The sequence below is a fragment of the Oratosquilla oratoria genome, chromosome 9 (assembly GCF_046742065.1).
Source record: "Oratosquilla oratoria isolate Oo_2021 chromosome 9, ASM4674206v1, whole genome shotgun sequence".
NCBI lineage: Eukaryota > Metazoa > Arthropoda > Malacostraca > Stomatopoda > Squillidae > Oratosquilla > Oratosquilla oratoria.
The window spans coordinates 79,041,979-79,067,514 of NC_134785.1; the positions used below are offsets into that span (position 1 = coordinate 79,041,979).

At 39.0% G+C, this 25,536-nt stretch overlaps 1 protein-coding gene across 2 annotated transcripts in view; it reads right to left on the reverse strand.

Annotated features, from left to right (window-relative positions):
* LOC143028637 (integrin alpha-IIb-like) overlaps nucleotides 1-25,536 on the reverse strand; it is a 641,228-nt gene that overhangs the window by 99,956 nt on the left and 515,736 nt on the right. For both annotated transcript variants that reach the window (XM_076191051.1, XM_076191050.1), the window contains exons 21-22: nucleotides 17,738-17,934; nucleotides 16,086-16,142 (exon numbers count right to left, since the gene is read on the reverse strand). In XM_076191051.1, the coding sequence (XP_076047166.1) occupies nucleotides 16,086-16,142; nucleotides 17,738-17,934 (254 nt within the window). The remainder of the gene's footprint in view (nucleotides 1-16,085; nucleotides 16,143-17,737; nucleotides 17,935-25,536) is intronic.

The window sequence follows — 25,536 nt, forward strand, 5'->3', positions numbered from 1 at the left end:
GAGACAAAGAAAATTCAATAAACTATAGACCGGTGTCCCTTACAAGCACAATAGCAAAAATATGCAAAAAAAGTTATTAAAAATAATTGGATTAAACACTTGGAAGAGAACAATATACTAAACCCTAAACAATTTGGTTTTTGAAGTGGAAGATCATGTACTACAAATTTAATATTCTTTTACTCAAGATTAATAGAAATAATACAAGAGATGGATGGGCAGATTGTGCTTTCTTGGACTTACAAAAGGTTTTTGACAGAGTACCACACAAAAAGCTACTAAGAAAAATTTAAATAACAGGTGGAATACAAGAAAATTATTGGAGTGGATATAAGATTTCTTGAACAGAAGAAAAATGAGGGTGGTACTTAGAGACAAGGACACAAATTGGGAAGATATGATAGGCGGAGTCCCTCAAGGCTCTGTATTAGCTCTGATAATGTTTGCTATTTAAATAAATGACAGATGAAGGTATGGAATGTTATATGAACTTCTTTGCAGATGATGCAAAACTATTACAGAGTAAATATTCATACAGAGGAAGACTGCAAATCTTTTCAAGAAGACCTGGACAATGTCTGGAAATGGAGTCAAAAGAGTGAAGTGAACTTCAACATTAACAAATGTAATATAATACATATACCAAAGGCTTTTTTCCTCCTTACAAGGGAGGTAGTTAAAAAACAAAGACATAAAAACCACTCCCACCCATTCCATCCCTAACATACTCCACTCCCCTCCGCCCTTACCCTCCCTCTTATCTTGGCACCTCCTGGATGACGGGTCATCCCTGCATCTTGTTCACTGCCCTGGGTCTGAAGTAGTGTCGCAAGACAGACATCCACAACAAGGCTGCTTCATTAAAGTGGCGACCCCCCTCTCCATTCCCTCATGCAGAAAAGGAGATAGGGAGAAATCCCTTCGGGCTGCGTCAAATTTTTCTCACACATACCACCCCACCCCCCATCCATTCCACCTCATGCATCACAACATCATCCATATACAACCATTCTCCATTCACCAATGTCTTCTGTCCTCTCCCGTCTATCCTCAACAGACATTCCCCTCTTCCCCAAAGCCCTCTTCACCCCATCCATCTCATCCTAAGTCGCCCCCTCATGTTCACTCCCTCCACATCTGCCTTCCACACCTCTTTTACTAGTCTTTCTTCACTCTTTCCATGTGTCCAAACCATCCTAATACTCTTTCACCAACCCTATCTCCCAACTCCCTTTCTACTCCTGTTCTCCTCCTCACCTCCTCATTTCTCACTCTATCTAGCCTAGTAACCCCTATCATACTTCTCAGACACCTCATATCAAACACTTTCAAACTCCTCTCTTCCTCTCTTATGTTCCATGTTTCTGTCCTGTACAGTGCTGTTGGCACAATCACTCTTTCATACAATCTCTTCTTAGCATCCATTCCCAAATGTCTATACCTCATTACACTTTTTAATCCACCAAGGCGTTTACTCACTTCTCTCAATCTACATTCTACCTCCACCTTCATTCCACCTTTTCCTGCCACATTTGCACCCAAGTATCTAAAACTATCCACTTCCTCCAGTTGCTCTCCCTTAATGCTCACTTCCAGTCTGCTGCCACTTTCAACCCTTGTACATCTCATCTTACTTTTACACACATTTATCTTCAGCTTTCTTATTTGACACACTCTCCCAAACTCTGTCACCAACTTCCTCAATCCCTCCTCTGATTCTGCTACAAGTGCAGTGTTGTCCGCAAACAACAGTTGGCTCACCTCCCATTTTTCTCCATTTTCTTTCAACATCTCCAATACCTGACCCACCACCCTTGTATTTACCTCTCGCACCACCCCATCCATGTGTAAGTTGAACAGCCAGGGTGACATAACACATCCCTGATGAACTCCCACCTTTACCACAAACCACTCACTCTCTCCATTTCTAATCCTGACACATGCTCTTCTACTCCCATAAACACTCTTGACAGCTCCTAGAAGCTTTCCTCCTATCCTGTATATCTGCAATACCTCCCAAAGTGCCTTCCTGTCTACCTTGTCATATGCCTTTTCCAGACCCATAAAAGCCCCAAAAAACATCCTTACTTTTTCCTATAGCTTTCTCACATATCTGTCTTACCACAAAAATCTGATCTATGCAACCTCTACCTGTCCTAAATCCACAATGTTCCTCACCAATTACTCTGTTTCTCTCCTAATCCTCTCAATCAAGATCCTCCCATAAGCCTTCCCAACTACACTTAAGCTAATCCCTCTGAAACTACTACTCTTCCACTTATCACCTTTTCCCTTGTAGAGTGGAACTATACAGGCACTCCTCCAGTCCTCCAGCACTCTACCCTCTCTCCAACAAACATTAAATAACCTCACCAGCCAGTCCACCATCACTGTCCCTCCTTTTTTTAGACATTCTGCATGGCATCCATCCAGACCAGGCACCTTACCCGCTCTCATCATCAAAACTGCTGCTTTCACATCATTCTTCCTTATTTCTCCTCCATTTTCCTCACTCATCACGGTCATTTTCTTAGCACTTCCCGCTGCAACTATCTTTCCCTCCCTATCCTCCTTCACATTTAGCAACTCCCTAAAATACTCTGCCCATCTTCCCCTTACTGCCCTCTCTTCCATTATCATCTCTCCATCTGCACCTTTTACCTTTTCTTCTCTACTTGATTTGCCTCCTCTTCATCTCTTAATTTCTTTCCAAAACATCTTTTTATTACTTTCAAAAATTTGTCATACTCTTTCCCCATTTCACATCTGCTCTCCTCTTTGCCTCCTTTACCTTTTGCTTTACTTCTCTTTTCTTTTCTTTGTACCTCTCATATGACTCCCTCGTCCTATTTTGTAACCAATCTGTGAAAGCTCGCTTCTTCTCTTCTACAACCTTCTTTGTTTCCTCATCCCACCACTCACTACTCTTCCTTCTATTTCCTCCTGTCTTTCTGTTCCACACACCATCTTTGCACACTTTGTGACTACTACCTTGAACCATCCCCATTCCTCCTCCCACTCCTAGTTCTACTCTATCCTTCACTCCCTCCCACTCCTCCCTCAGCTTCTTCTTGTACTCCTTCTCCTTTTCCTTTCCATTTAAAGAGTTCACTCTAAGAACCTCCCTACCTTTTGTCCTTTTCCTCTTTCTCCATCTATCCTCCACTCTTAACTTACCTTCCACCAAAAAATTATCTGGTATTCCTCCACTCTCTCCCTTTAGAACATGTACATCCTTAACTCTCCCTATTATACTCCTATCTACCACAACATAGTCCATTAACACTCTACCACCCTTCCATCCCCCATCCTCTCCCATGTGTACTAATGCTTGACTTTCTTCCAAAAATCTGTATTTGCTATCATTAACTCTCTAGGCACATCTCCACCATCAACTCTCCACTACCAATCTTTCCTGGAACTCCACATTTCCCAACCACTCCATCAATTGGTTAATTTCCTACCATAGCATTAAGATCTCCCAATATTACTACATTGACGTTCCTCCCTAATCCCTCTATGCACTCATTTAAATCTATCTGTTCCCTTTTACTCTCATCTGTACCACATCCACGCACATTAAAAGACCCAAACTTTAGGGTGCTGGTTGGAAAACTTCTAGACCCTCTTATGCCTTTACTTCTTTTAGGAATGTCCCCTGTGGGGCTACAAGGAGGAGGATGCCTGGTCCCAATTCCCATCCCATTTTTCTCGCCTCTTACGATCCAAGTGGGAATACTTGGTGGCAGCATTCTTTTCCCCCACCACAGGGTAGGCAAAACAAGGAAATGAAATTCAGAGAAATGGTACAAGACAGCAACAAGGGGTTGGGGGACAGCATAACAGAGGGGCAGTAGCAGTATAATAAAAGTTTCATAATTTCTCTGTGAGCAGAGTCCTCCTCTATCACAGACAAAATGATGTGTGGCTCTAGTCCATAGGGGCACCCTATAGACCCATATAGACCCTAAAGTATCAACTGCATGCTACTTTGTCATAACAACAAGCAGCCAATACCCCAGATGGGGTGTAGTATAATGGAATTTGAAAAAAGCAAAAATAGAATCTCAGGTCAATATAAAATTGGTACAAAGGAAGTTAAAAAAGTAAACTCGGAAAGGGACCTAGGAGTAACTATCTCAAATGACATGACACCAGACAAACATGTCAACAAATTAGTCAGAGAAACTTTTAACTTATTAAGATCAATGAAAGTGGCCTTTGACTACATGGATGAAGAAATGGTAAAGAAAAACCAAAATTGGAATATGCAGCATCACTATGTACACCTAGTACAAAAAAAAAAAAAAAAAAACATAAAGAAACTAGAGACAATTCAAAGAGCAATGACAAAGATGGCAACAACACTTTGCAATTTGACATACGAACAAATATTGGACAAACTAAATTTACTAACCCTGGAACAAAGCAGAGAAAGAGGTGATTTGATAACCATTTACAGAAATATGAAAGGGATGGAAAGTCTTGATAGGGATGACCTACTAAAATGGGACAGGAAAAATACAAAAGGACAAAAGAAGAAACTTAAGAAAGACAGTTACAGAAGAGATTTGAAAAAGAATAGCTTTCCACAATGGAAAATATACACCAAACTAAGAAATGAATATGTAAAAATACGTGGAGAAGAAAACACAAATTATGAAAAGGACAATAGATAAATGTAAAGATCAACCCAAAATTATTTTATAGATATGTAAACGGCAAGCTAAAAAATAAACAGGAAATACTTAAATTACGTCAAGGTAATAGAGAATACACAGAAGATATAGAAATGGCAGATACTATGGGCAAACATTTCAAATCTGTATTCACCAAAGAGGAAAAATATTTACAGAACTGTGATCAAAGAATTGAAGTAAGATTTCCTCCATTGAAGAAATTAAACATTACTCAGAATGAAATAAAGAATCAAATATTAAAGCTTGATGTTAACAAGTCACATGGCCTGGATGGGGCTGCATACTAGATACTGAAGGAATGTATAGATGAACTAACAGGAAAAATATACAAAATAATTGAATGCTCACTCAAAGAAGGAAAACTACCAGGAGACTGGAAATATGTCAATATAGTACTGATATATAAAGGGGAAAATAAGGAAGACCCAACAAATTATAGACTGGTGTCCCTAATGAGTACAATAGTTAAAATTTGCGAGAGAATCATCAAAGATAGATGGACAAAATATCTGGAGGAGAATAATATACTGAACCCGAGGCAATTTGGATTCAGACAAGGAAGATCATGTACTACTAATTTAATTTGTTTCTATTCAAGATTGATAGATATATTGCAAGAAACGAATGGCTGGGCAGACTGTGCATTCCTGGTCTTACAAAAGGCATTTGATAAGGTACCACACAGAAAATTACTATACAAACTGGAAACAATAGGAGGCATACATAGAAAACTATTGAATTGGATGGAGGACTTCCTACATGGAAGAAAAATGAGATTGGTGCTCAGAGACAAATATTCAAAATGGGAAGAAATTAGTGGTGTCCCACAGGGATCAGTACTACCTCTGATAATGTTTGCTATATATGTAAATGACATGGGCGAAGGCATTGAAAGTTACATGAACTGCTTTGCGGATGACGTAAAATTATTAAAGAGAATAAACTCCGAAATAGACTGTGACTCATTGCAGAGGGATCTGAACAGTCTCAGAGTGGAGCAAAAGAAGTGCAGTACAGTGGTACCTCTACTTAAGAAAGGCTCTACATACGAAATTTTCAGGTTACGAAACACTTCTTCGAAAAAAATATTGCCTCTTGTTACAAAAGAAATTTCAGGATACGAAAGGCGAAAATGTCAAAATACGCGCTGCTACTCACAGCTCCCAGAGTCCACCGAATGTAAACATACTTGTAGCATCCTGTATCTTGGTTTGAAAATGGCACGTCCGAGCTGCTCTGCCACAGGCTATTGCCCAGCATCTTCCTGGCATCCCATTGGCTAGGAGGGACCTCTGTGTGTATGTGTGTATACCCAGAATCCTCTTCATTTTCCCGTCGGCCCACAAGGATAACCGAAGCCTCAGTCTCACACTAGCGAAATTCGGTAAAGCACGAAGTGTTCGGACAGTTTTCCGTCAGCTTTTGTTAGTGTTTATTGCAACTTTACGTGTGTGTATTAACTTTTATTCACTAAGGGCCCAAAGAAAGTAATGGAGACAAGTGGTGAGAAGAAGAGAGTTGTTTTGTCCATACAAACAAAGCAAGAGATAATAGAAAAGTACGAAAAAGGGATGCGTTTGGTTGATCTCGCCAAAGAATATGGCCGTAATCCATCTACGATCGGCACGATATTAAAACAAAAGGAAGCCCTAAAAGCTACAACTCCTTCCAAAGGCCTCTCTGTCATTTTGAAGAGGAGATCGGCAGTAAACAATGAGATGGAGAGGTTGTTACTCGTGTGGATAAAGGAGGAAGAGATAGCTGGAGACACAGTGACCGAGACCATAATTTGCAAAAAGGCGACCGCCATCTTTAATGAGCTCGTAAAGATAGATGCAGGCGAGGGAACTTCGGCGCAAGAACCACACCAGGAGTTTAAGGCATCACGTGGGTGGTTCGAGAAGTTCAAAAGGAGGACTGGAATTCACTCTGTTGTTCAGCATGGCGAGGCATCTAGCGCCGACCAGAAAGCGGCCGACGAATTTGTGCGAAAATTTGAACAATTGGTGATCAATGAAGGCTACGTTGCACAGCAAGTTTTTAATTGTGACGTGACTGGCCTTTTTTTTGGAAAAAGATACCTCGCCGTACCTTCATCACAGTAGAAGAGAAAAAATGCCAGGCCACAAGCCCATGAAGGACCGCCTTACACTTACCCTTTGTGCCAATGCCGGTGGGGATTGTAAAATCAAGCCCCTGCTGGTGTACCACTCCAAAAATCCCAGAGCATTTAAGGCCCACAAAATATTAAAAGAAAAACTTCAGGTGCTATGGAGGGCCAATGCCAAGGCCTGGGTTACCAGACAATTTTTTGTTGAGTGGGTCAATTTGGTTTTTGGCCCTGCTGTTATGAGGTACCTAGAGGAGAACAATCTCCCCATCAAGTGCCTCCTCATTCTCGATAATGCACCTACCCACCTGCCCGGCCTCGAAGATGATATCCTGGAGGAGTTCTCATTTATTAAGGTGCTGTACCTCCCACCTAACACCACCTCTATCCTCCAGCCCATGGACCAAGAAGTCATTTCGAACTTCAAGAAACTACACGAAACACTTGTTCAAGAGGTGTTTCGACATCACTGAAAACACCCAGCTTACCCTTCGTGAGTTTTGGAAGCAGCATTTCGATATTATTGTTTGCCTCAAGATAATCGTCATGGCTTGGCAGGAGGTGACCAGGCGTACCCTTAATGCGGCTTGGAGAAAGCTGTGGCCCGATGCTGTTGCCCCACGAGATTTTGAGGGGTTCGTGGTGGAGTTGGAGGGTAAAGTTGAGCCTGAAGTTGACGAAATTGTTTCGCTGGGAAAGTGCATGGGGCTTGAGGTGAATGACGAGGACATCGACGAGTTGATTCAGGAGCACCACGAGCTTTTGATGGAGGAGCTGAGGGAGTTGGAGGCGATGCAACACACAGCAGTGCAGGAGGAGTTCAGTAAAGACGAAGAGGAGGCAGCCATTATTCCGACAGCCCGAATAAAAGACATTTTAGGAAAATTCTATGAAGTTTCGGAATTTGTTGAAAAGAATCACCCAGAAAAAGTGTTCACTAGTCGGGCTATCGCTCACTATGATGATGTTTGTCTTGCACATTTTTGAAAGATTGTTAAAAGCCGACAAAAGCAAATGACCTTGGATCTGTTCTTTACAAGACGTCAGGCAAAAACCACTACTGAGAGTGAACCTCAACCGAAGAAGGCGAAAGGTGACAACGATAGCAGTTAAAACAAGAGAAAAATTAAATGAAAAAAAAAAAAAAAAAAAAAAAAAAAAAAAAATTTATTATTTACATTATGTACAACTCTCATTTTTATGTTTATTGTGCAGTAATTTAATTCTAACATGTATTTGTTACAGGTTTTGATGCATTTTTGTAATTTATCAAAAATTTATGTCCAATTTTTAAGGGGCTTGGAACCGATTAGGGCATTTATAGGGTAAAAAGCGTTTCTACTTACAAAATTTTCACGTTACAAAACAATTTCCAGAACGAATTAATTTCGTAAGTAGAGGTACCACTGTATAACTGAATTTGGAAAAAGCAAGAAGAAAATATCAGGACAGTGTAAAATTGGTGGAAAAGAAGTAAAGAAAGTAAATTCTGAAAGGGACCTATGAGTAATCATCACCAAAGATATGTCGCCAGATAAACATATAAATAAAATAGTCGGAGAAACATACAATTTGTTGAGATCAATAAAGGTGGCCTTTAAATACCTGGATAAGGAAATGATCAAGAAAATATCACAAACACTGATAAGGCTAAAACTGGAATATGCAGCACTGATCTGTTCACCCAGTACAAAAAAGAATACAAGAAAATTAGAAAGAATAAAAAGAGCAACAACAAAGATGGTCCCAACACTTTCAAACCTGACATATGAACAAAGACTGGCCAAACTGGAATTGCCAACCCTGGAACAAAGAAGAGAATGAGGGGACCTACTAACCATCTACAGAATTATGAAAGGAAAAGAATGCCTTGATAGAGAGGACCTATTAAAGTGGGACAGAGGAAAACAAAGAGGACATGCAAAGAAACTCAAAAAGGATAACTACAGAAGAGACCTGAAAAAGAACAGCTTCCCACACAGAGTGATAGATATATGGAATAAATTGGATGAAGAAATAGTGCGTGCAAACACAATACAAGAATCTAAGAACAAACTTGATCTTGCGAGATACAAGAATGGGTCACCATGAGCATAGCTCCCCTTCCCGTATAATACAACGAGGTAAATACACAAGTTATTGGAACTGCAACCAGCACACAATGCATACACCCAAATACACTATCTATATATACTAAGGGCTTCTTCCCCCTTACAAGGGAGGTAGTCAAGTCAAAGGCATGCACACACTCCCACCCATTCCACTCCCTTCCACCAACCTCTTATCTTAGATCCTCTCGATGAAGGGTTATCCCTGTCTCCTCCCCACTGCCCTGGTCAAAGGCAATGCAGCAAGACACAGCACATCCAAAGCAGAGTCACTTCACTTACACAATGACTCCTCCTCCCTGTCCCCTATTCCCCCCTCCCCATCCCCTCATCCCCCTTCCTATCCCCTCATCCCCCCTCCCAGTCCCCTCATCCAATCTTGTTCAAAGTCCCTTTCACCCCATCCATCTATCTCACCTTCATTGTCCCTTGGAGTTCACTCCATCTACCTCTGCTTTCCACCCTTCTTTTGCTAATCTTTTTTCATTCCTTCTTTCCATGTATCCAAACCACAAGAACATAAGAATGAAGGAGATTGCAAGACACAATAAGGCCTACACTAAGCAATTCCATGTACATTACCACCTATCATCTCCATCCATAAAGTTGTCTAACTTTTTCTTAACCCCTACAGCATGAGCACCATATGTCATATGCTGCAATTGTTTTATGGATTAAGTGTCAGTGACATATGTCATATGCCGCAATTTAAAAAAAATCACCAAAAATAGTCATTACGTCAAGGGTCAAATCTATGGTAATGACCAAGTAGCCATATCCATTGGCTATAAAAGGTAACTATTTTTTCTTTATTTATTTATTGGCAAAACTGACAACCCTGGCAGCAATTTTTCGGGGGTAACTTGGGGTATAAAATCGGCAGTTAGGATGTAATTTTGGTGATTCTGGTGTATGAAATCAAGTATGAGGAGGTGAGGTTGTACTTCGACAGTTAGGTAGGTGCTATTTATTACATATTCAGACGTATAGAACCAGTTATTTTGTCTGCCAATTTCCATGATAAATGCATAATACAAAATGTGGTCGGGTAATAATGGTGTGATGGATGTTTACTAAAACATTTACCAAAACAATAAGAAACACCTCAATCACTCATGCTCCATGAAATTATGAGAAAAAGATACTGAAGAATCAATTTACCACATAACGTAGTGATAAATATTGGCCAAAAAATCCACAAAAACTATTTATAAACATGTTTTCTATAAGTGTCAGACTATTATGGGCACCTGTAGATTGACTTGAAACATCATAAATGTCAAATTCCCTCACCCTCTGAAATTCTAACAAAGCTTCCCCCAAAAAATGTGACCACATATTTATCAGATGATCAAAGTGATAAATATTTGCCAAAAAATCCACAAAAACTATTTATAAACATGTTTTCCATAAGTGTCAGACTATTATGGGTGACTGTACATTGACTTGAAACATCATAAATGTCAAATTCCTTCACTCTCTGAAATTCTAACAAAGCTTCCCCGAAAAAATACGACCTTGTTCAACCCGTGTGAGGAGCGAAGGAAAGTCTATGGATGTTCTACCAAACTTTTGCACACATATCTTGAAAAAATTGACTCAATTTCTCCACTTCTAGGCTAAGGTGAATCAAAATAAGCAAGATTTGTTGGTTTTACATAATTTTGAGTTGATTCAAGCAGTTAAAAAAAAAAAAAGGCTCCAATGCATGGGTTAACACAAGTGACAGTTTCAGCACTCACTACATAGTTACTAAGTCTATTCCATTCACTGACCACTCCACTTTATTGGTAAACCAATTCTTGCCTATTTCCTTCCCAATCCTAAATTTGTCCAATTCAAATCCAATAGGATGACCTTGTCTGCATCCCCCTCATTAAAGCCCTTGATCCACTTACACACCTATATTAGATCACCCTGCATTCTGTCTTTCCAGAGTGTAAATTAAGATGCCTAAGCCTGTCCTTCTATTGTAAATTTCGGAGCCGATGTATAATTTTGGTAATTCTCCTCTGTACTGATTCTAGTGAACTGGTATCAATTCTATAGAATGGATACCAAAATTGTACCATAATAGTCAAGGATGGGTCTAGCTAATGCCAGTTCCATTTCCATCATTTTTTTAGCACCTCCCACTGCCAAACTTAATCCCTCCCTATCCTCCTCCACACAAAAACATACCCTGAACATACTACAAAGTGAACATATACAGATCAATCAATCAATTCTTTCCCTTTCTCCATCCTTCAACAATGCATTAATCTCTATTTCATTTCACCTGATCTTTGCACCATTTTCCTTTATTCTACTGAGCTGATCCTTTTTATCTATCAAAGCATTATTATCCTTTTCATAGCTTAACAATTTCTGCTTTTATGAACAAGGTTGCCTGATATTTTGTATTCAAACTTGCTCTCCAACTTCACAAATTCCAGTCCTACATACATACATATACCAAAGGCTTTTTTCTCCCTTATAAGGGAGGTAGCCAAAAAACAAAGGCATAAAAACCACTCACACCCATTCCATCCCTATCACATTCCACTCCCCTCCACTCTCTTATCTTGACACCTCCTGGATGATGGGTCATCCCTGTATCTTGTCCACTGCCCTGGGTCAGAGGCAGTGTTGCAAGACATAGCACATCCACAGCAAGGCCGCTTCATTAAATTGTCGACCACCCTCTCTGTCCCCTCATGCAGAAAAGGAGATGGAGAGAAATCCCTTAGGGCTGTGTCAAATTTTTCTCACACATACTCCCTCACCCTCCCATCAACCACCCATTCCACCTCATGCATCACATCATCCATATACAACCACTCTCCACTCACCCCTGTCTTCTGTCTTCTCCTGTCCTCCCTCAACAGACATTCCTCTCTTCACCAAAGCCCCTTTTACCCCATCCATCTCATCCTTGGTTGCTCCCTCGTGTTTACTCCTTCCACACCTCTTTTACTAGTCTTCATTCATTCTTTCCATTTGTCCAAACCATCCCAATACTTTTTCATGCACCTTATCTCCCAACTCCCTTTCTACCCCCCGTTCTCCTCCTCACCTCATTTCTCACTCTATCCAGCCTAGTAACCCTATCATACTTCTCAGGCATTTCATCTCAAACACATTCAAACTCTTTCTCTCTTATGTTCCATGTTTCTGCCCCATACAGTGCTGTCAGCACAATCACTCCTTCAGACGATGCATATAGGATTGGTCACTATTCTAAGGATAGAAATCGACCCCTAAAGATAAAGATATGGATAAAAAGAGAAATGAGTATTGAGGAATTAGAAAAAGAGAAGACACTAAAAGATGAAGCAAAGAAAAAAATGTGAAGAGAATGGAGACTGAAAGCAAGGAATTCTATTGGAGAGTAATCAACATAAAAAAAAAAAAAAAGGAGAAAGAAGAAAATTGAAAGTGGCCAATACCAACATCGACGGATTAATTTCAGGACTGAATGAACTTAATGATTACCTGCTAGAAGAAAAACCAGACATAATGGGAATTGTGGAGACTAAACTAAGGGGTGAAATACCATCCATGTTGGACATGGAATATACAATTACTGGATTAAAAAAGAGAGACAAGAAACAGGGAGGAGGAATCATGTTCTTGGCCAAGAAAAACTTGAATGTGACAAAAATTGCGGAGGGCAAAGGTAATGTAGAACTGATTATGGTAAAAGTTGAAGACAAGAACATGAAAAGTAGAAATTTTGTGGTGACTTATGTGCCCCCAAAAACGAACACTTGGAAAGAGAACAAGAATATGAAAATGCTAAAAGATACATGGCAATCATTAAATGAGATACTAATGGCCAGGGGAAATCTGGTAATTATTGGGGACTTCAATTGCAAAGAAATTTGTTGGGAGAACATGATAGTGAGAGGAGAAGACTTGTGGGGTAATGTCCTACTGGACATGACCATGGAATATACAATGACTCAGTGGGTCAGTGAAAACACCAGATACAGAAATAATGAGGAGCCATCAAAACTAGATTTAATATTTACAACAGAACCTGAAATTGTGGATAAAATCCAATCTTTCTTTTCCTGTTGACGTTTCCCATTTTCATATGAAAAGAAAGATTGGATTTTATCCACAATTTCAGGTTCTGTTGTAAATATTAAATCTAGTGGATAAAATCCAATACAAGACACCAATTGGAAAGAGTGACCATATACTCATTGAGACTGAACTAAAGGAAGAAATATATATGGAGAGGAATGAAAAGCATAGGAAAGATTGATGTACAACAAAACGGACTTTGCAAAACTAAAGAAATTCTTCCAGAATGCACACTGGGAAAATTTTACATGGAAGAGACAAAAGTGGAGGAGAAATGGGATACCTTGATGGATAATTATAATGAAGGGGTGAATAGGCACATACCAAGACAGAAGTTAGAGAGAGTGTACATTAACCCCTTCACTCCGGGGCACATCGCACGTCTGGCAGCATTAGCTGCCCGACATGCGATGTTGCGTCATAATAATCACTTTATAAAAAATAAAGTCAGTGCTCAATCGTTCGTACTCTTTCACTCGTGAATTTTGATAACCATAGAAAATATGATGAAGCCAGTTTAGAGAGAATGGAGGTTACGTAGGTACGACTACAATAAATATAATCAAGACGCCAACTTCGGCATCATCGCGTACCCACTTGCTCCTCATGACGCCTATGTAGGCATCACCGTATGGAAGTGGTTAAATGCTGGTTCAACAAAAGATGCAGCGAGGCAAAAGATAGAAGGGACAGAGCTTGGAAAGGATGAAGAAAAGATAAAACACCTGGAAAATGGCAAGTTTATATAACCTATAGAAATGAGTATGTTAAAGTGAGAAGAGAGGAAAAAAGGAATCATGAAAAGGATATTATAGATAAAGGGAAAGAGCTACCCAAGCTATTCTATCGATATGTGAATGGTAAACTTAAAAACAAACAGGAAATGGTGAAACTACACAAAGGGAATATAGAATACACAGAAGAATTAGAAATGGCCAAAGTCATGAATAATCACTTCAAATCTATTTTCACTAGAGAGAAAGCACAATAATGGGATGAAGGAAATGAAAGGCGATCTCCTCCCATGAGCGAGATAACAATAACACAAAAAGAAATAATGTAACATCTATCAAACCTTGAAGTCAGGAAATCACATGGCACATATGGAATTGCAAATTGAATTCTAAAAGAATGCAAAGAATTAACGGACAAAATACAAACATAATAAGTTGCTCACTTAAAGAAGGAAAAATACCAAAGGACTGGAAAAATGCTAACATTGTACCAATATATAAAGGAGGAAACAAGAAAGAACCAACAAACTACAGGCCAGGCTCACTAACAAGCACTATAGCCAAAATTTGTGAGAAAATCAAGAATAGATGGGTAAAACACCTAGAAGACAATATAATGAACCCAAGACAATTTGGGTTCAGACAAGGAAGATCATGTACCACAAACTTAATGTTTCTACTCAAGATTAATAGACATAGTACAAGAAATGAATGGATGGGCTGATTGTGATTTTCTAGACTTACAAAAAGCTTTTGACAAAGTACCACACAAAAAATTATTAAATAAACTGGAACAAATAGGAGGGATACAAGGGAACCTACTAAAATGGATGGAGGACTTCCTGATTAGTAGAAGATGAGAGTAGTGCTCAGAGAAAAATATTCAGGTTGGAAAGAGGTGATCAGTGAAGTACCGCAAGGATCTGTATTGGCTCCAATAATGTTTGCTATTTATGTGAATGACATGGATGATGATGTGAAATGTTACATGAGCTTCTTTGCAGATGATGCCAAACTGTTAAGGAAAGTAAAAACTTAAAAGGATTGCGAATCACTGCAGGAAGACCTGAATAAGGTATGGAACTGGAGTCAGAAATGGGAAGTGGACTTCAATATTAACAAGTGTAGCTAGAATGGAGTTAGGAAAAAGCAAAAATAGAATATTGGGACAATATAAAATTGGAACCAAGGAGGTAAAGAAGTAGAGATCCGAAAAAGATTTGGGTGTAATTATCTCAAATGACTTGTCCTATGATAAACAGATAAACAAAATTGTCGGAGAATCCTACAACTTGGTAAGATCATTAAAAGTGGCATTTAAATATTTGGATGAAGAAATTATTAAAAAAAATATTGGTCACACTGATAAGGCCTGATAAGGTTCACCCAGAACCAAAAAGAATATAAAGAAAATAGAAAGAATCTAGATAGCAGCAACAAAAATGGCACCTGCACTTGCAAACCTATCATATGAGGAGAGATTGGCTAAACTGGAGTTACCGACACTGGAGCAAAGAAGAGAGGTGACCTACTGACCATCTACAGAATCATGAAGGGCACAGAGATACTTGATAGAGAGGATTTGTTAAACTGGGACAAGAGAAGCACAAAAGGACATGGAAAGAAAATAAAAAAGCATAGCTACAGAAGAGATCTGAAGAAAAACAGTTTTCCACATAGAGCGGTGGACACTTGGAACAAACTGGATATAGAAATAGTGTGCGCAAAACCATTCATGGGTTTAAGAGCAAACTAGACACTGCAAGATACAAAGGCGGGACACCACAAGCGTAGCTCCCCTTCCCGCAAAATACAACTAGGTAAATACGATCTCCTCTTAGCATCCATTCCCAAATGTCTATTTCTTATTACACTTTTTAATCCACCATGGCATTTACTCACTTCTCTCAATCTACATTCTACCTCTACCTACACTCCTCCCTTTCCTGCCACATTCTCACCCAAGCATCTAAAACTATCCACTTCCTTCAGTCTCTCTCCTTTAATACTCACTTCCAGTCTAGTCCTAGGAAATAAAATTATATAATTTGATACTCCAATTTTAAGTGAACAGACATCTGTATCCTGATACAAAACTTCAAATATTGAGGGAATCCCAGCAAGTAATAGAGGGGTGTACTGGGGATGAAATGACAGTACTGCTGGGAAAGATATGCAATGCAATGCAATGTTTGAATGGTTTAAACAGAAGAGAGTTAAAAAGATGCATGTGATGGGAGTGAAAATGGTGAAGACATTCTTCTCCAATATCTAGCCACCTGGTTTTGTGGGTAATGGCTGCTTAGCTCAAGAAAATAAGTAGAACAAAAGAAAATATCATCAAGGAATTGAAGAAACTTACTTAATCTCTGGACATTTGTACTCATCACAGTCCACGATATTTTCTGGTCTTGTTTTTCTGTAATGTCAAAAAAACAAAATTAATTTACATTATGTCAAACAAGCAAGTCTCTAAGTGACTTATGGTCCTATCCGAAGGCTGTTGTTGGTTTCCTAATCTCAAGATCCCTAGGTCTCTTCATTAGCTTAAACTATTTTTCCACAATTTTTCACATAGGGAAAGCTCACAACTAGTATAACTTTTTTCCTCACAACAGCTATCACCAAAGAAAAAAAAAAACACAAATACAGTCAGAAACTTTAAATGAATATTAATTTTGTTTAATTGCATATTTTCTAGAGTGTACTGTGAGTGTACTGTAACTCCACCCATGAGGACTGTGAAGCACTGCAAGAAGACCTAAATAGGGTATGGAACTGGAGTCAGAAATGGGAAGTGGACTTTAATACTAAGAAGTGTAGCATAATGGAGTTTGGAAAAAGCAAAAACAGAATATCAGGAAAATATACAATTGGAACCAAAGAAGTAAAGAAAGTAGGATCCGAAAAAGATTTGGGAGTAATTATCACGAACGACTTGTCCTATGATATACAGATTAACAAAATTGTCGGGGAGACTTACAATTTGCTAAGATCAATAAAAGTGGCGTTTACATACTTGGACGAAGACATGATGAAAAAAATATTGGTTACATTGATAAGGCCTAGATTAGAGTATGCAGCGACATTGTGGTCCCCCAGTACCAAAAAGAATATAAAGAAAATAGAAAGAATCCAAAGAGCAGCTACAAAAATGGCACCTGCACTTGCAAACCTATCATACGAAGAGAGATTGGCTAAACTGGAGTTACCGACACTGGAGCAAAGAAGAGAGAGAGGTGACCTATTGACCATCTACAGAATCATGAAAGGCACAGAGGTACTCGATAGTGAGAACTTACTTAACTGGGACAAAAGAAACACAAGAGGACATGGAAAGAAAATAAAAAAACATAGCTATAGAAGAGAACTGAAGAAAAACAGTTTTCCTCATAGAGTTTTGGACACTTGGAACAAACTGGACAATGAAATAGTATGCGCAAAAACCATTCATGAGTTTAAAAACAAACTAGACACTGCAAGATACAAAGGCGGGACAACACGAGCATAGCTCCCCTTCCCGCAAAATACAACTAGGTAAATACAACTAGGTAAAATTTGGATGTGTTCGGATGGAGGCATAGACTAGAACCATTAGATTTAAGAGAATGAGAAAAATTCCCAACCTTCAGTTCAGGATTCCAGGCTTAATATCATATTTCCCAAGTCACCATTATATAGGTATATTTGATTTTTCTCATAGGAGGTACTCTTGATTAAATACTATTCTACAGAGGCATTATAAACATCTTGCCCTTCCATTCATCAATTGAAAAATAATAACATTTATCATTTATAACATTGCATTTCTTGCATGGGTGTCAATCAATAATGCCTGAATGGCTCCACAAAATATTTTTTCCCAAAGAAGTATATGAGAAGGCTTAAAAACTATTGCTGGCTTCCATTAGTCAACAAATATTTTGTTAAAAAAGTAAAGACTACAATAGATTCCATAACTGTAATTATTCATGTCATCAGAAACAATGTGGTACAAAAATTAAAGAATATTACTTCTTTGAAGTTTTCTCCTCCTCTATGTATGCTTCTATTTCATTATATGAGCTTCTCTTTTTTCGGCTGGGAATACTTGTTGTAAAGAGGGTAGATGAGGTGATATTGTCTGGTTCATCATCTGGATCATTTCTTGCATATACTGGAATGACACTGTCATCATTCTCATTGTCCCTATCAGAATCAAACCCAGTCAGCTGGAAAGAAAAATGTATGTTGGTAATACTGTAAAATATACACAAATACAAAGTTTTCCCTATTACATGAATGTAGCTTTCTTTAAAGCTTCAATTCAAAAAAGAATCTGAAAAAATCACTATAAAGGTTTTGTAAAAACACATAATTGCATCATGTCATGCATGTTCATAAGTGTGGGTGAAGGGATGAGCACCCAGAGAGAGTGCTGAGCCTTTGATGAGTTGAAACGTTCAGTTGCTGATGCCCCTGATCCTGCAAAGCTTTACATAGATTGTGATGCCCAAGATGAAGGAATATGTGCTGTCCTTGCACATGAAAGAGAGGGCATGGAGTGGGCAGTAGCTTATTTTAGCAGAAAAATCTCAGCAATAGAAAGAAACTACTGTGTAAGTAGGAAAAAACTTTTAGCTGTGGTGATGAGCCTACATCATTTCCACCCCTATTTGTATGGTGCATGATTAAGAGTAAGGACAGATCATGCTCTTCTGTGGTAGCTTAAATGCCTTAAAAATCCAGAGGGACAGCTGGTCAGATGGAATGGTATGATTGAGCAGCATGATTATCTTCCTAAAATCTGAAACAATCTGAAATCCCTTCTGGTTTCAAGAATTTCAGAGAAAGGATTCTCAACCTGTATCAATACTTCCTGTTAAATATGTCATAATATAGATAACAAAGAGAAAAAGATGAAAAAGAAATTGCAAAAGCCATTTTGAAAGAGATACAAGAGGGACAGGAAATGGACAAAGAGACTGAAGAGGTACATTGAATGAGACAGTGCTCTAAAGAAAAACAATATAGGCCACTAAAAATCAAACTAAGGTCTCAAATAATAGCAGTACTATAAAAAACAGCAAAGCTGGCAAATAGTGAAAATTACAAAAGAAATGAGCAATGAGGATAAAGAGAAAAGACACTTAGAAGTGAAGCAAATGAAACACGAAAGAATAGAGACTGAATAGAATGAGTTGTTTTGGAGAGTGCTTTACCTGAGGCCGAGAAAATGGTTTATATATATATATATATATATATATATATATATATATATATATATATATATATATATATATATATATATACATAGAAAAAAAGGAAACATAATTAACAAAAAAGGGGAAAGGAAAAAATTAAAAATAACATATACCAACATAGACAATATATTTCAGGACAAAACAAATTACACGACTATCTGGCAGTAGAGAAACCAGACATTATGGGAATTCTGGAGACATAATTAAAAAGTCCACTACCACCAAACACTGTGGGACAGGGGCTATACAACAACTGGATGAAAAATAGAAAGGAGAAACAGGGTGGAGTCATGTTTTTGACTAAGAAAGGCTTAAATGTGACTAAGACAACAAAAGGAAAAAATAATGTGGAATTACGATAAAAATTGAAAAATGAAATGAAAAGTAGAAAATTGGTAGTAATATATGTACCCTGAAAAACACAGTCTCGGACAGAGAGTGATCATTCCAAAATACTGGAAGACACAAAGAATGCACTGATTTCCTGAAAGGAGTAAACATAGTAATTATGGGTGACTTTAAAGTCAAAAGAAATATGTTGGGAAGAAATGACATTGAAAGGTGGAAAAGACTTTTGGGGAAACATACTACTGGATATGACCATCAAATACACAATGACTCAATGGGTAAAGGAAAATGCCAGATATAGAAACAATGAGGAACCTTTGAGACTAGATTTAATATTTACGGCAGAGCCTGAAATTGTGGACAAAATGGAATAGAAAACACCAATTGGGAAGAGTGACCACATACTAATAGAGTTTGAACTAAAAGACAGATTGATTTGAGAAGAAATGAGAAACATAGAAAAGGAACACTAATGTACAACAAAACGGATTTTGAGAAACTTAGAAAATTCTTTCATGATGCAAATTGGGAAAACTTCTTAAATGAAGAAACAAAGTTGGAAGAGAAATGAAACATATTAAAAGAAATTTATAATGTGGGAATAAACAAATATGTACCAAAGCAGAAGCAAGGGTGTACATTAAGTGTTGGTACAACAAAAAATGTAGTGAGGCTAAAGATAGAAGAGACAAAGCTTGGAAAAGATGGAAAAAAGAAAAAACAAGTGGCAAATATATATCAAACTAAGAAATGAATGTAAAAATACACAGAGAAGAAAAGAGAAACTATGAAAAAGACATAATAAAAAATGCAAGGACTAACCTAAACTATTTTACAGGTATGTGAATATTAACAAAAGGGCAAACAAGAAATAGTAAAACTGCATCAAGGGAATAATGAATATACAGTATAGGTGTAGAAATGGCCGAAATTATGAAAATTTTAAATCTGTATTCACAATTGAAAGTACACAAAATTATGAGGAAATACAGAAAGACCCCCCCCCCCATGAAAGAAATAACTGTGACACCGAAGGAAATTAGAGACCAAATAAAAGACCTTAATGTTAGAAAATCACATGGTCTGGATGGAATTGCAAACTGGATATTAAAAGAATGTACAGATGAACTAACAGACAAAATATATAGGATAACTCATTACTCACTCAAAGAAGGAAAGGTACCACAGGTTTGGAAAAAGGTAAATATTTTACCAATACAGTACTACCTCTCATTAACGGAAGTTAATTAGCTGTGTTTGCGGTGTTTTCACTGTGTTTTCGGTGTTTTTGGTGCTGTTGTTTAGTGCTGTGCAATCACTATGCCACCCAAAAACCACTCCAAATCAACGGATTATTCACATTAATGGACACCGTTACCCCCATTTTAGTCCGTTAATGAGAGGCAGTACTGTATATAAAGGAGGGGGCAAGGAAAATCCAACTAACTATAGACCAGTCTCCCTTACAAGCACAATGGCAAAAATATGCAAGAAAGTTATCAAAAGTAGATGGATTAAATATCTGGAAGAAAATAATATACTGAATCCAACACAATTTGGATTAAAACATGAAAGATCATGTGCCACTAACTTGATCTGCTTTTGCTTGAGACTAATAGAAATAATGCAAGAAAGGGACAGATGGGCAGATTGTGCTTTTCTAGATATACAAAAAAATTTGATCTAAGTACCACACAAAAAGCTATTAAGAAAAATCTAATCAATGGGTAGTATTCAAGGAAAGTTGTTGGAATGGATGGAAGATTTCTTGACCAGGAGAAAAATGAGGATGGTACTTAGAGACAAATACCTGGAAAGTAATGATAAGTGGAGTCCCACAAGGTTCTGTATTGTCTCCAATTATGTTTGCCATATATATGACATGGATGAAGGTGTGGAATGTTATATGAACTTCTTTGCAGAGGATGCAAAACTACTAAAGAAAGTAAGTAGAGAGGAAGACTGTGAATCACTACACAAAGACCTGGATAAAGTCTGGAAACGGAGTCAAAAGAGGGAAGTGAACTTCAATATAAAGAAATTTAGAATAATGGAGTTTGGAAAAAGCAAAAATAGAATATCAGGGCAATATGAAATTGGTACAAAGGAAGTTAACATAGTTCAGAAAGGGACCTAGGAGTAATTATCAGCAAAGATGTGTCACCAGACAAGCGTATCAACAAAATAGTTGGAGAAACATTCAATTTACTAAGATCAATGAAAGTGGCCTTTGATTACTAGGATGAGGAAATGGTAAAGAAAATATTAGTTACACCTAGTGATAAAAAGATTATAAAGAAATTAGAAAGAATACATACATATATCAAAGGCTTTTTCCCCCTTACATGGGAGGTAGCCAAAAAACAAAGGCATAGAAACCATTTCCACCCATTCCATCCCCTACATACTCCACTCCCCTCTACTCTCTTCCCTCTCTCTTTTCTTGACTCCTCCTTGATGACAGGTCATCCCTGCATCTTGGCCACTGCCCTGGGTCAGAAGCAGTGTTGCAAAATACAGCACATCCACAGCAAGGCCACTTCATTAAATCAGTGACCCCCCCCTCCCTCTGTTCCCTCATACAGAAAAGAAGATGGGGAGAAATCCCTTCGGGCTGTGTCAATTTATTTCTCATACATACTCCCTCGTCCCCCACCCACTCCACCTCAGGCATCACAGCATCATCCATTCTCCATTCATCCCTATCTTCTGTCCTCTCCTGTCCTTCCGCAACAGACATTCCCCTCTTTCCCAATACCCCTTTTACCCCATCCATCTCATCCTAGGTTGCCCCCTAATGATTCACTCCTTCCACATCTGCCTTACACAACTCTTTTACTAATATTTCTTCACTCATTTTTTTCAGGTGTCCAAACCATCCCAATACTCTTTTATCAACCCTATTTCCCAACTCCCTTTCCTCCCCTGTTCTCCTTCTCACCTCCTCATTTCTCACTCTATCCAGCCTAGTAACCCTATCATACTTCTCAGGCATTTCATCTCAAATACATTCAAACTCCTCTCTTCCTCTCTTATGTGTCATGTTTCTGCCCCATACAGTGCTGTCGGCACAAGCACTCCTTCGTACAATCTCCTCTTAGTATCCATTCCCAAATGTCTATTTCTCATTACACTTTTTAAACCCCCAAGGCATTTACTTGCTTCTCTCAATCTCCATTCTACCTCCACCCACACTCCCTTTCTTGCAACATTCACACCCAAGTATCTAAAACCATCCACTTCCTCCAGTCTCTCTCTTAATACTCACATCCAATTTGTTGCCACCTTCTCCCCTTGTACATCTCATCATCTTACACTTACCCACATTTATCTTCAACTTACTTCTTTTGCACACCTTCCCAAACTCTGTCACTAGCTTCCTCAATCCCTCCTCTAATCCTGCTACAAAGACACACAACCAAGATGGCACCAACACTCCAAATTGACATATGAACAAAGATTGTCCAAACTGGAACTAACGACCCTGGAACAAAGAGAAAAAGGAGATCTATTGACTATTTACAAAATTATGAAAGGGATGGAAGTCCTAGGACAGAGATGATTTATTAAAGTGGGATAAGAGAAAAACAAGAGGACATGAAAAGAAACTCAAAAAGGATAGTTATAGAAGATATCTGAAAAAGAATAGCTTCCCACACAGAGTGGTGCATATCTGGAATAAATTGGATGAGGCAACAGTGTGCAAAAACTAGATAAGAATTTAAGAACAAACTTGATACTGAAAGATACAAAGAAGGGTCACTATGAGCATAGCTCCCTTCCCATATAATACAGCTAGGTAAATACAATCTCCTCTTAGTGTCCATTCCCAAATGTCTATTTCTCATTACACTTTTAATTCCCCAAGGCATTTACTTGTTTCTCTCAACCTACATTCTACCTCCACCTCCACTCCTTTCCCGCCTCATTCGCACCCAAGCATCTAACGCTATCAATTTCCTCCAGTCTTTCTCCCTTAATACTTCCAATTCAATTTGCTGACATCCTCTTCCCTTGTACATCTCATCACCTTACTTTCACCCACATTTATCTTCAACTTCCTTCTTTTACACACCTTCCCCAACTCCATCACTAACTTCCTCAATCCCTCCTCTGATCCTGCCACAAGTGCAGTGTCATAAGCAAACAACAACTAACTTATCTCCCACCTTTCTTCATTCTCTTTAACCATCTCCAATCCCCGATCCATTACCCTTGCATTTGCCTCTTGTACCACTCTATCCATGTATAAATTGACCAGCCAAAGCAAAATAATACATCCCTGGCAAAGTCACACCTTTACTTCAAACCACTCTCCATTTCTAATTCTAGCACAAGTTCTACTACTCTCGTAAACACTCTTGACTGCTCTTAACAGCTTTCTTCCTATCCCATATATCTACAACACCTCCCACAGTACCTTCCTATCTACTATGTCATAACCTTTTTCCAAATCTTATAAGGCCAAAAAACAGCCTTAACTTTTCCTAAAGCTTTCTCACATATCTACCTTACCACAAAAATCTGACCTAAGCAACCCCTACCTATCCTAAACTCAAATTGTTCTTCATCAATTACTCCCTCTGTTCCTTTTTTAATCCTCTCAATCAAAACCCTCCCTTATACCTTAAGGAACTTATTTGTCTCGACGACCACTTCCTTAAGGCAGCCAGGAGGATTCTCAGGAAATCAGAAACTGGTAAGTGTTTACTTCACCTCCTGCCAAACCTCCCACGTCCAGCCACCCTGTATGGGCTCCCAAAAACCCACAAGCCCAATATACCCATGAGACCAATTACATCAGGGATCGGGAGTGCGCCACACAAACTGGCAGGTGCGCTGGCCAAACATTTGTCTCGCCTTTTGGGTACCATCAGCGGTGCTCATTTGAAACACTCAGGGGACCTATTGAATAGAATTAAGGACGTTCCTGCTCGCAACAAAAAGCTGGCCAGCCTGGATGTGACTTCGTTATTCACACGTGTCCCAACCCTTAAAGCGATTGACCTCCTTAGGGCTAAAATCACTAGTTCCCACACTGACCTCCCTATTCCCCCCAATGACTTTGTGGATTTAATACAGCTTTGTGTCCAATTTAATTATTTCAAATTCCAGGACCAGTACTTTCACCAAAGGTTTGGCATGGCCATGGGCTCTCCTTTGAGCGCTGTCCTTGCCAACCTGTTCATGGAATTTTTAGAAGCAGGGCCTTTCTCAGATATCGTTCCTGGCAACGTAGTATGGCTTCGCTATGTGGATGACATACTACTAATTTCCCCCAGACGGTTTGACATCCCCAAACTCCAAGCGGCTCTGAACGAGGTTGAGCCATCCATCCAGTTCACCTTGGAGGAAGAAATCAACGATTCCCTTCCATTTTTGGATACCCTTATCATCAAACATGATAATTTTTTAAAATTTACAGTCTACAGGAAACCAACCAATAAGGACGATTTGACTCACTTCCTATCCCACCATGACCTCAGTATTAAAAAAGGTGTAGTCATAGGTTTCTACCTCAGAGCTCTCAGAATATGTAGCCCTGAATTCTTAGAGGACGAGTTTAGGCACATAAAGGAGGTTTTTCAGAAATTAAAATATCCAGAGAGCATCATCCACCAGTGTAAGAAAAAGGCACTCAAAATAATGGAAGGGCGGGAACCAACAAAAGATCCAGCTAGGAGGCTTATCCTTCCAGCCAGCAGCGTCACCGCCACCCTCACCCGGACACTTGGGCGTTGCAACATTCAGGTAGTGGGCCAGTCCAGCAGAACTATCAAAGAGCTCTCAAGAAGGAGTGACAGCCAGGACGAGATGTGGGGAAAAAACGCTGGTGTCTACCGCATACCCTGTGCTGGATGTGATAAAGTATACATCGGCGAGACCTCCCGTGACCTGAAGACCCGGATCCGGGAGCATCGCTACGATTCCCGGAACATCACCACCAATGCCTGTGTTATCCACCGGAACACCAACGACCACCTGATGGATTGGGATAACGCAGAACTTCTGTTTAGTGAACCAGACAGGGTGAGGAGAAAATGCCTCGAAGCGGCCGCCATTCAAAGCTTCAAAACCATTGAGCAGAACAGAAGCATGTTTAACATCGCCCCTCCTATCATCCATCTATTACCCGCATTAAATAAATGTATGAAATGTCCCCCTTAGTCCACTTCAACAAACTGTCCGAAATGTCCTCCTCTGTCTCCACCAAGTCCCACC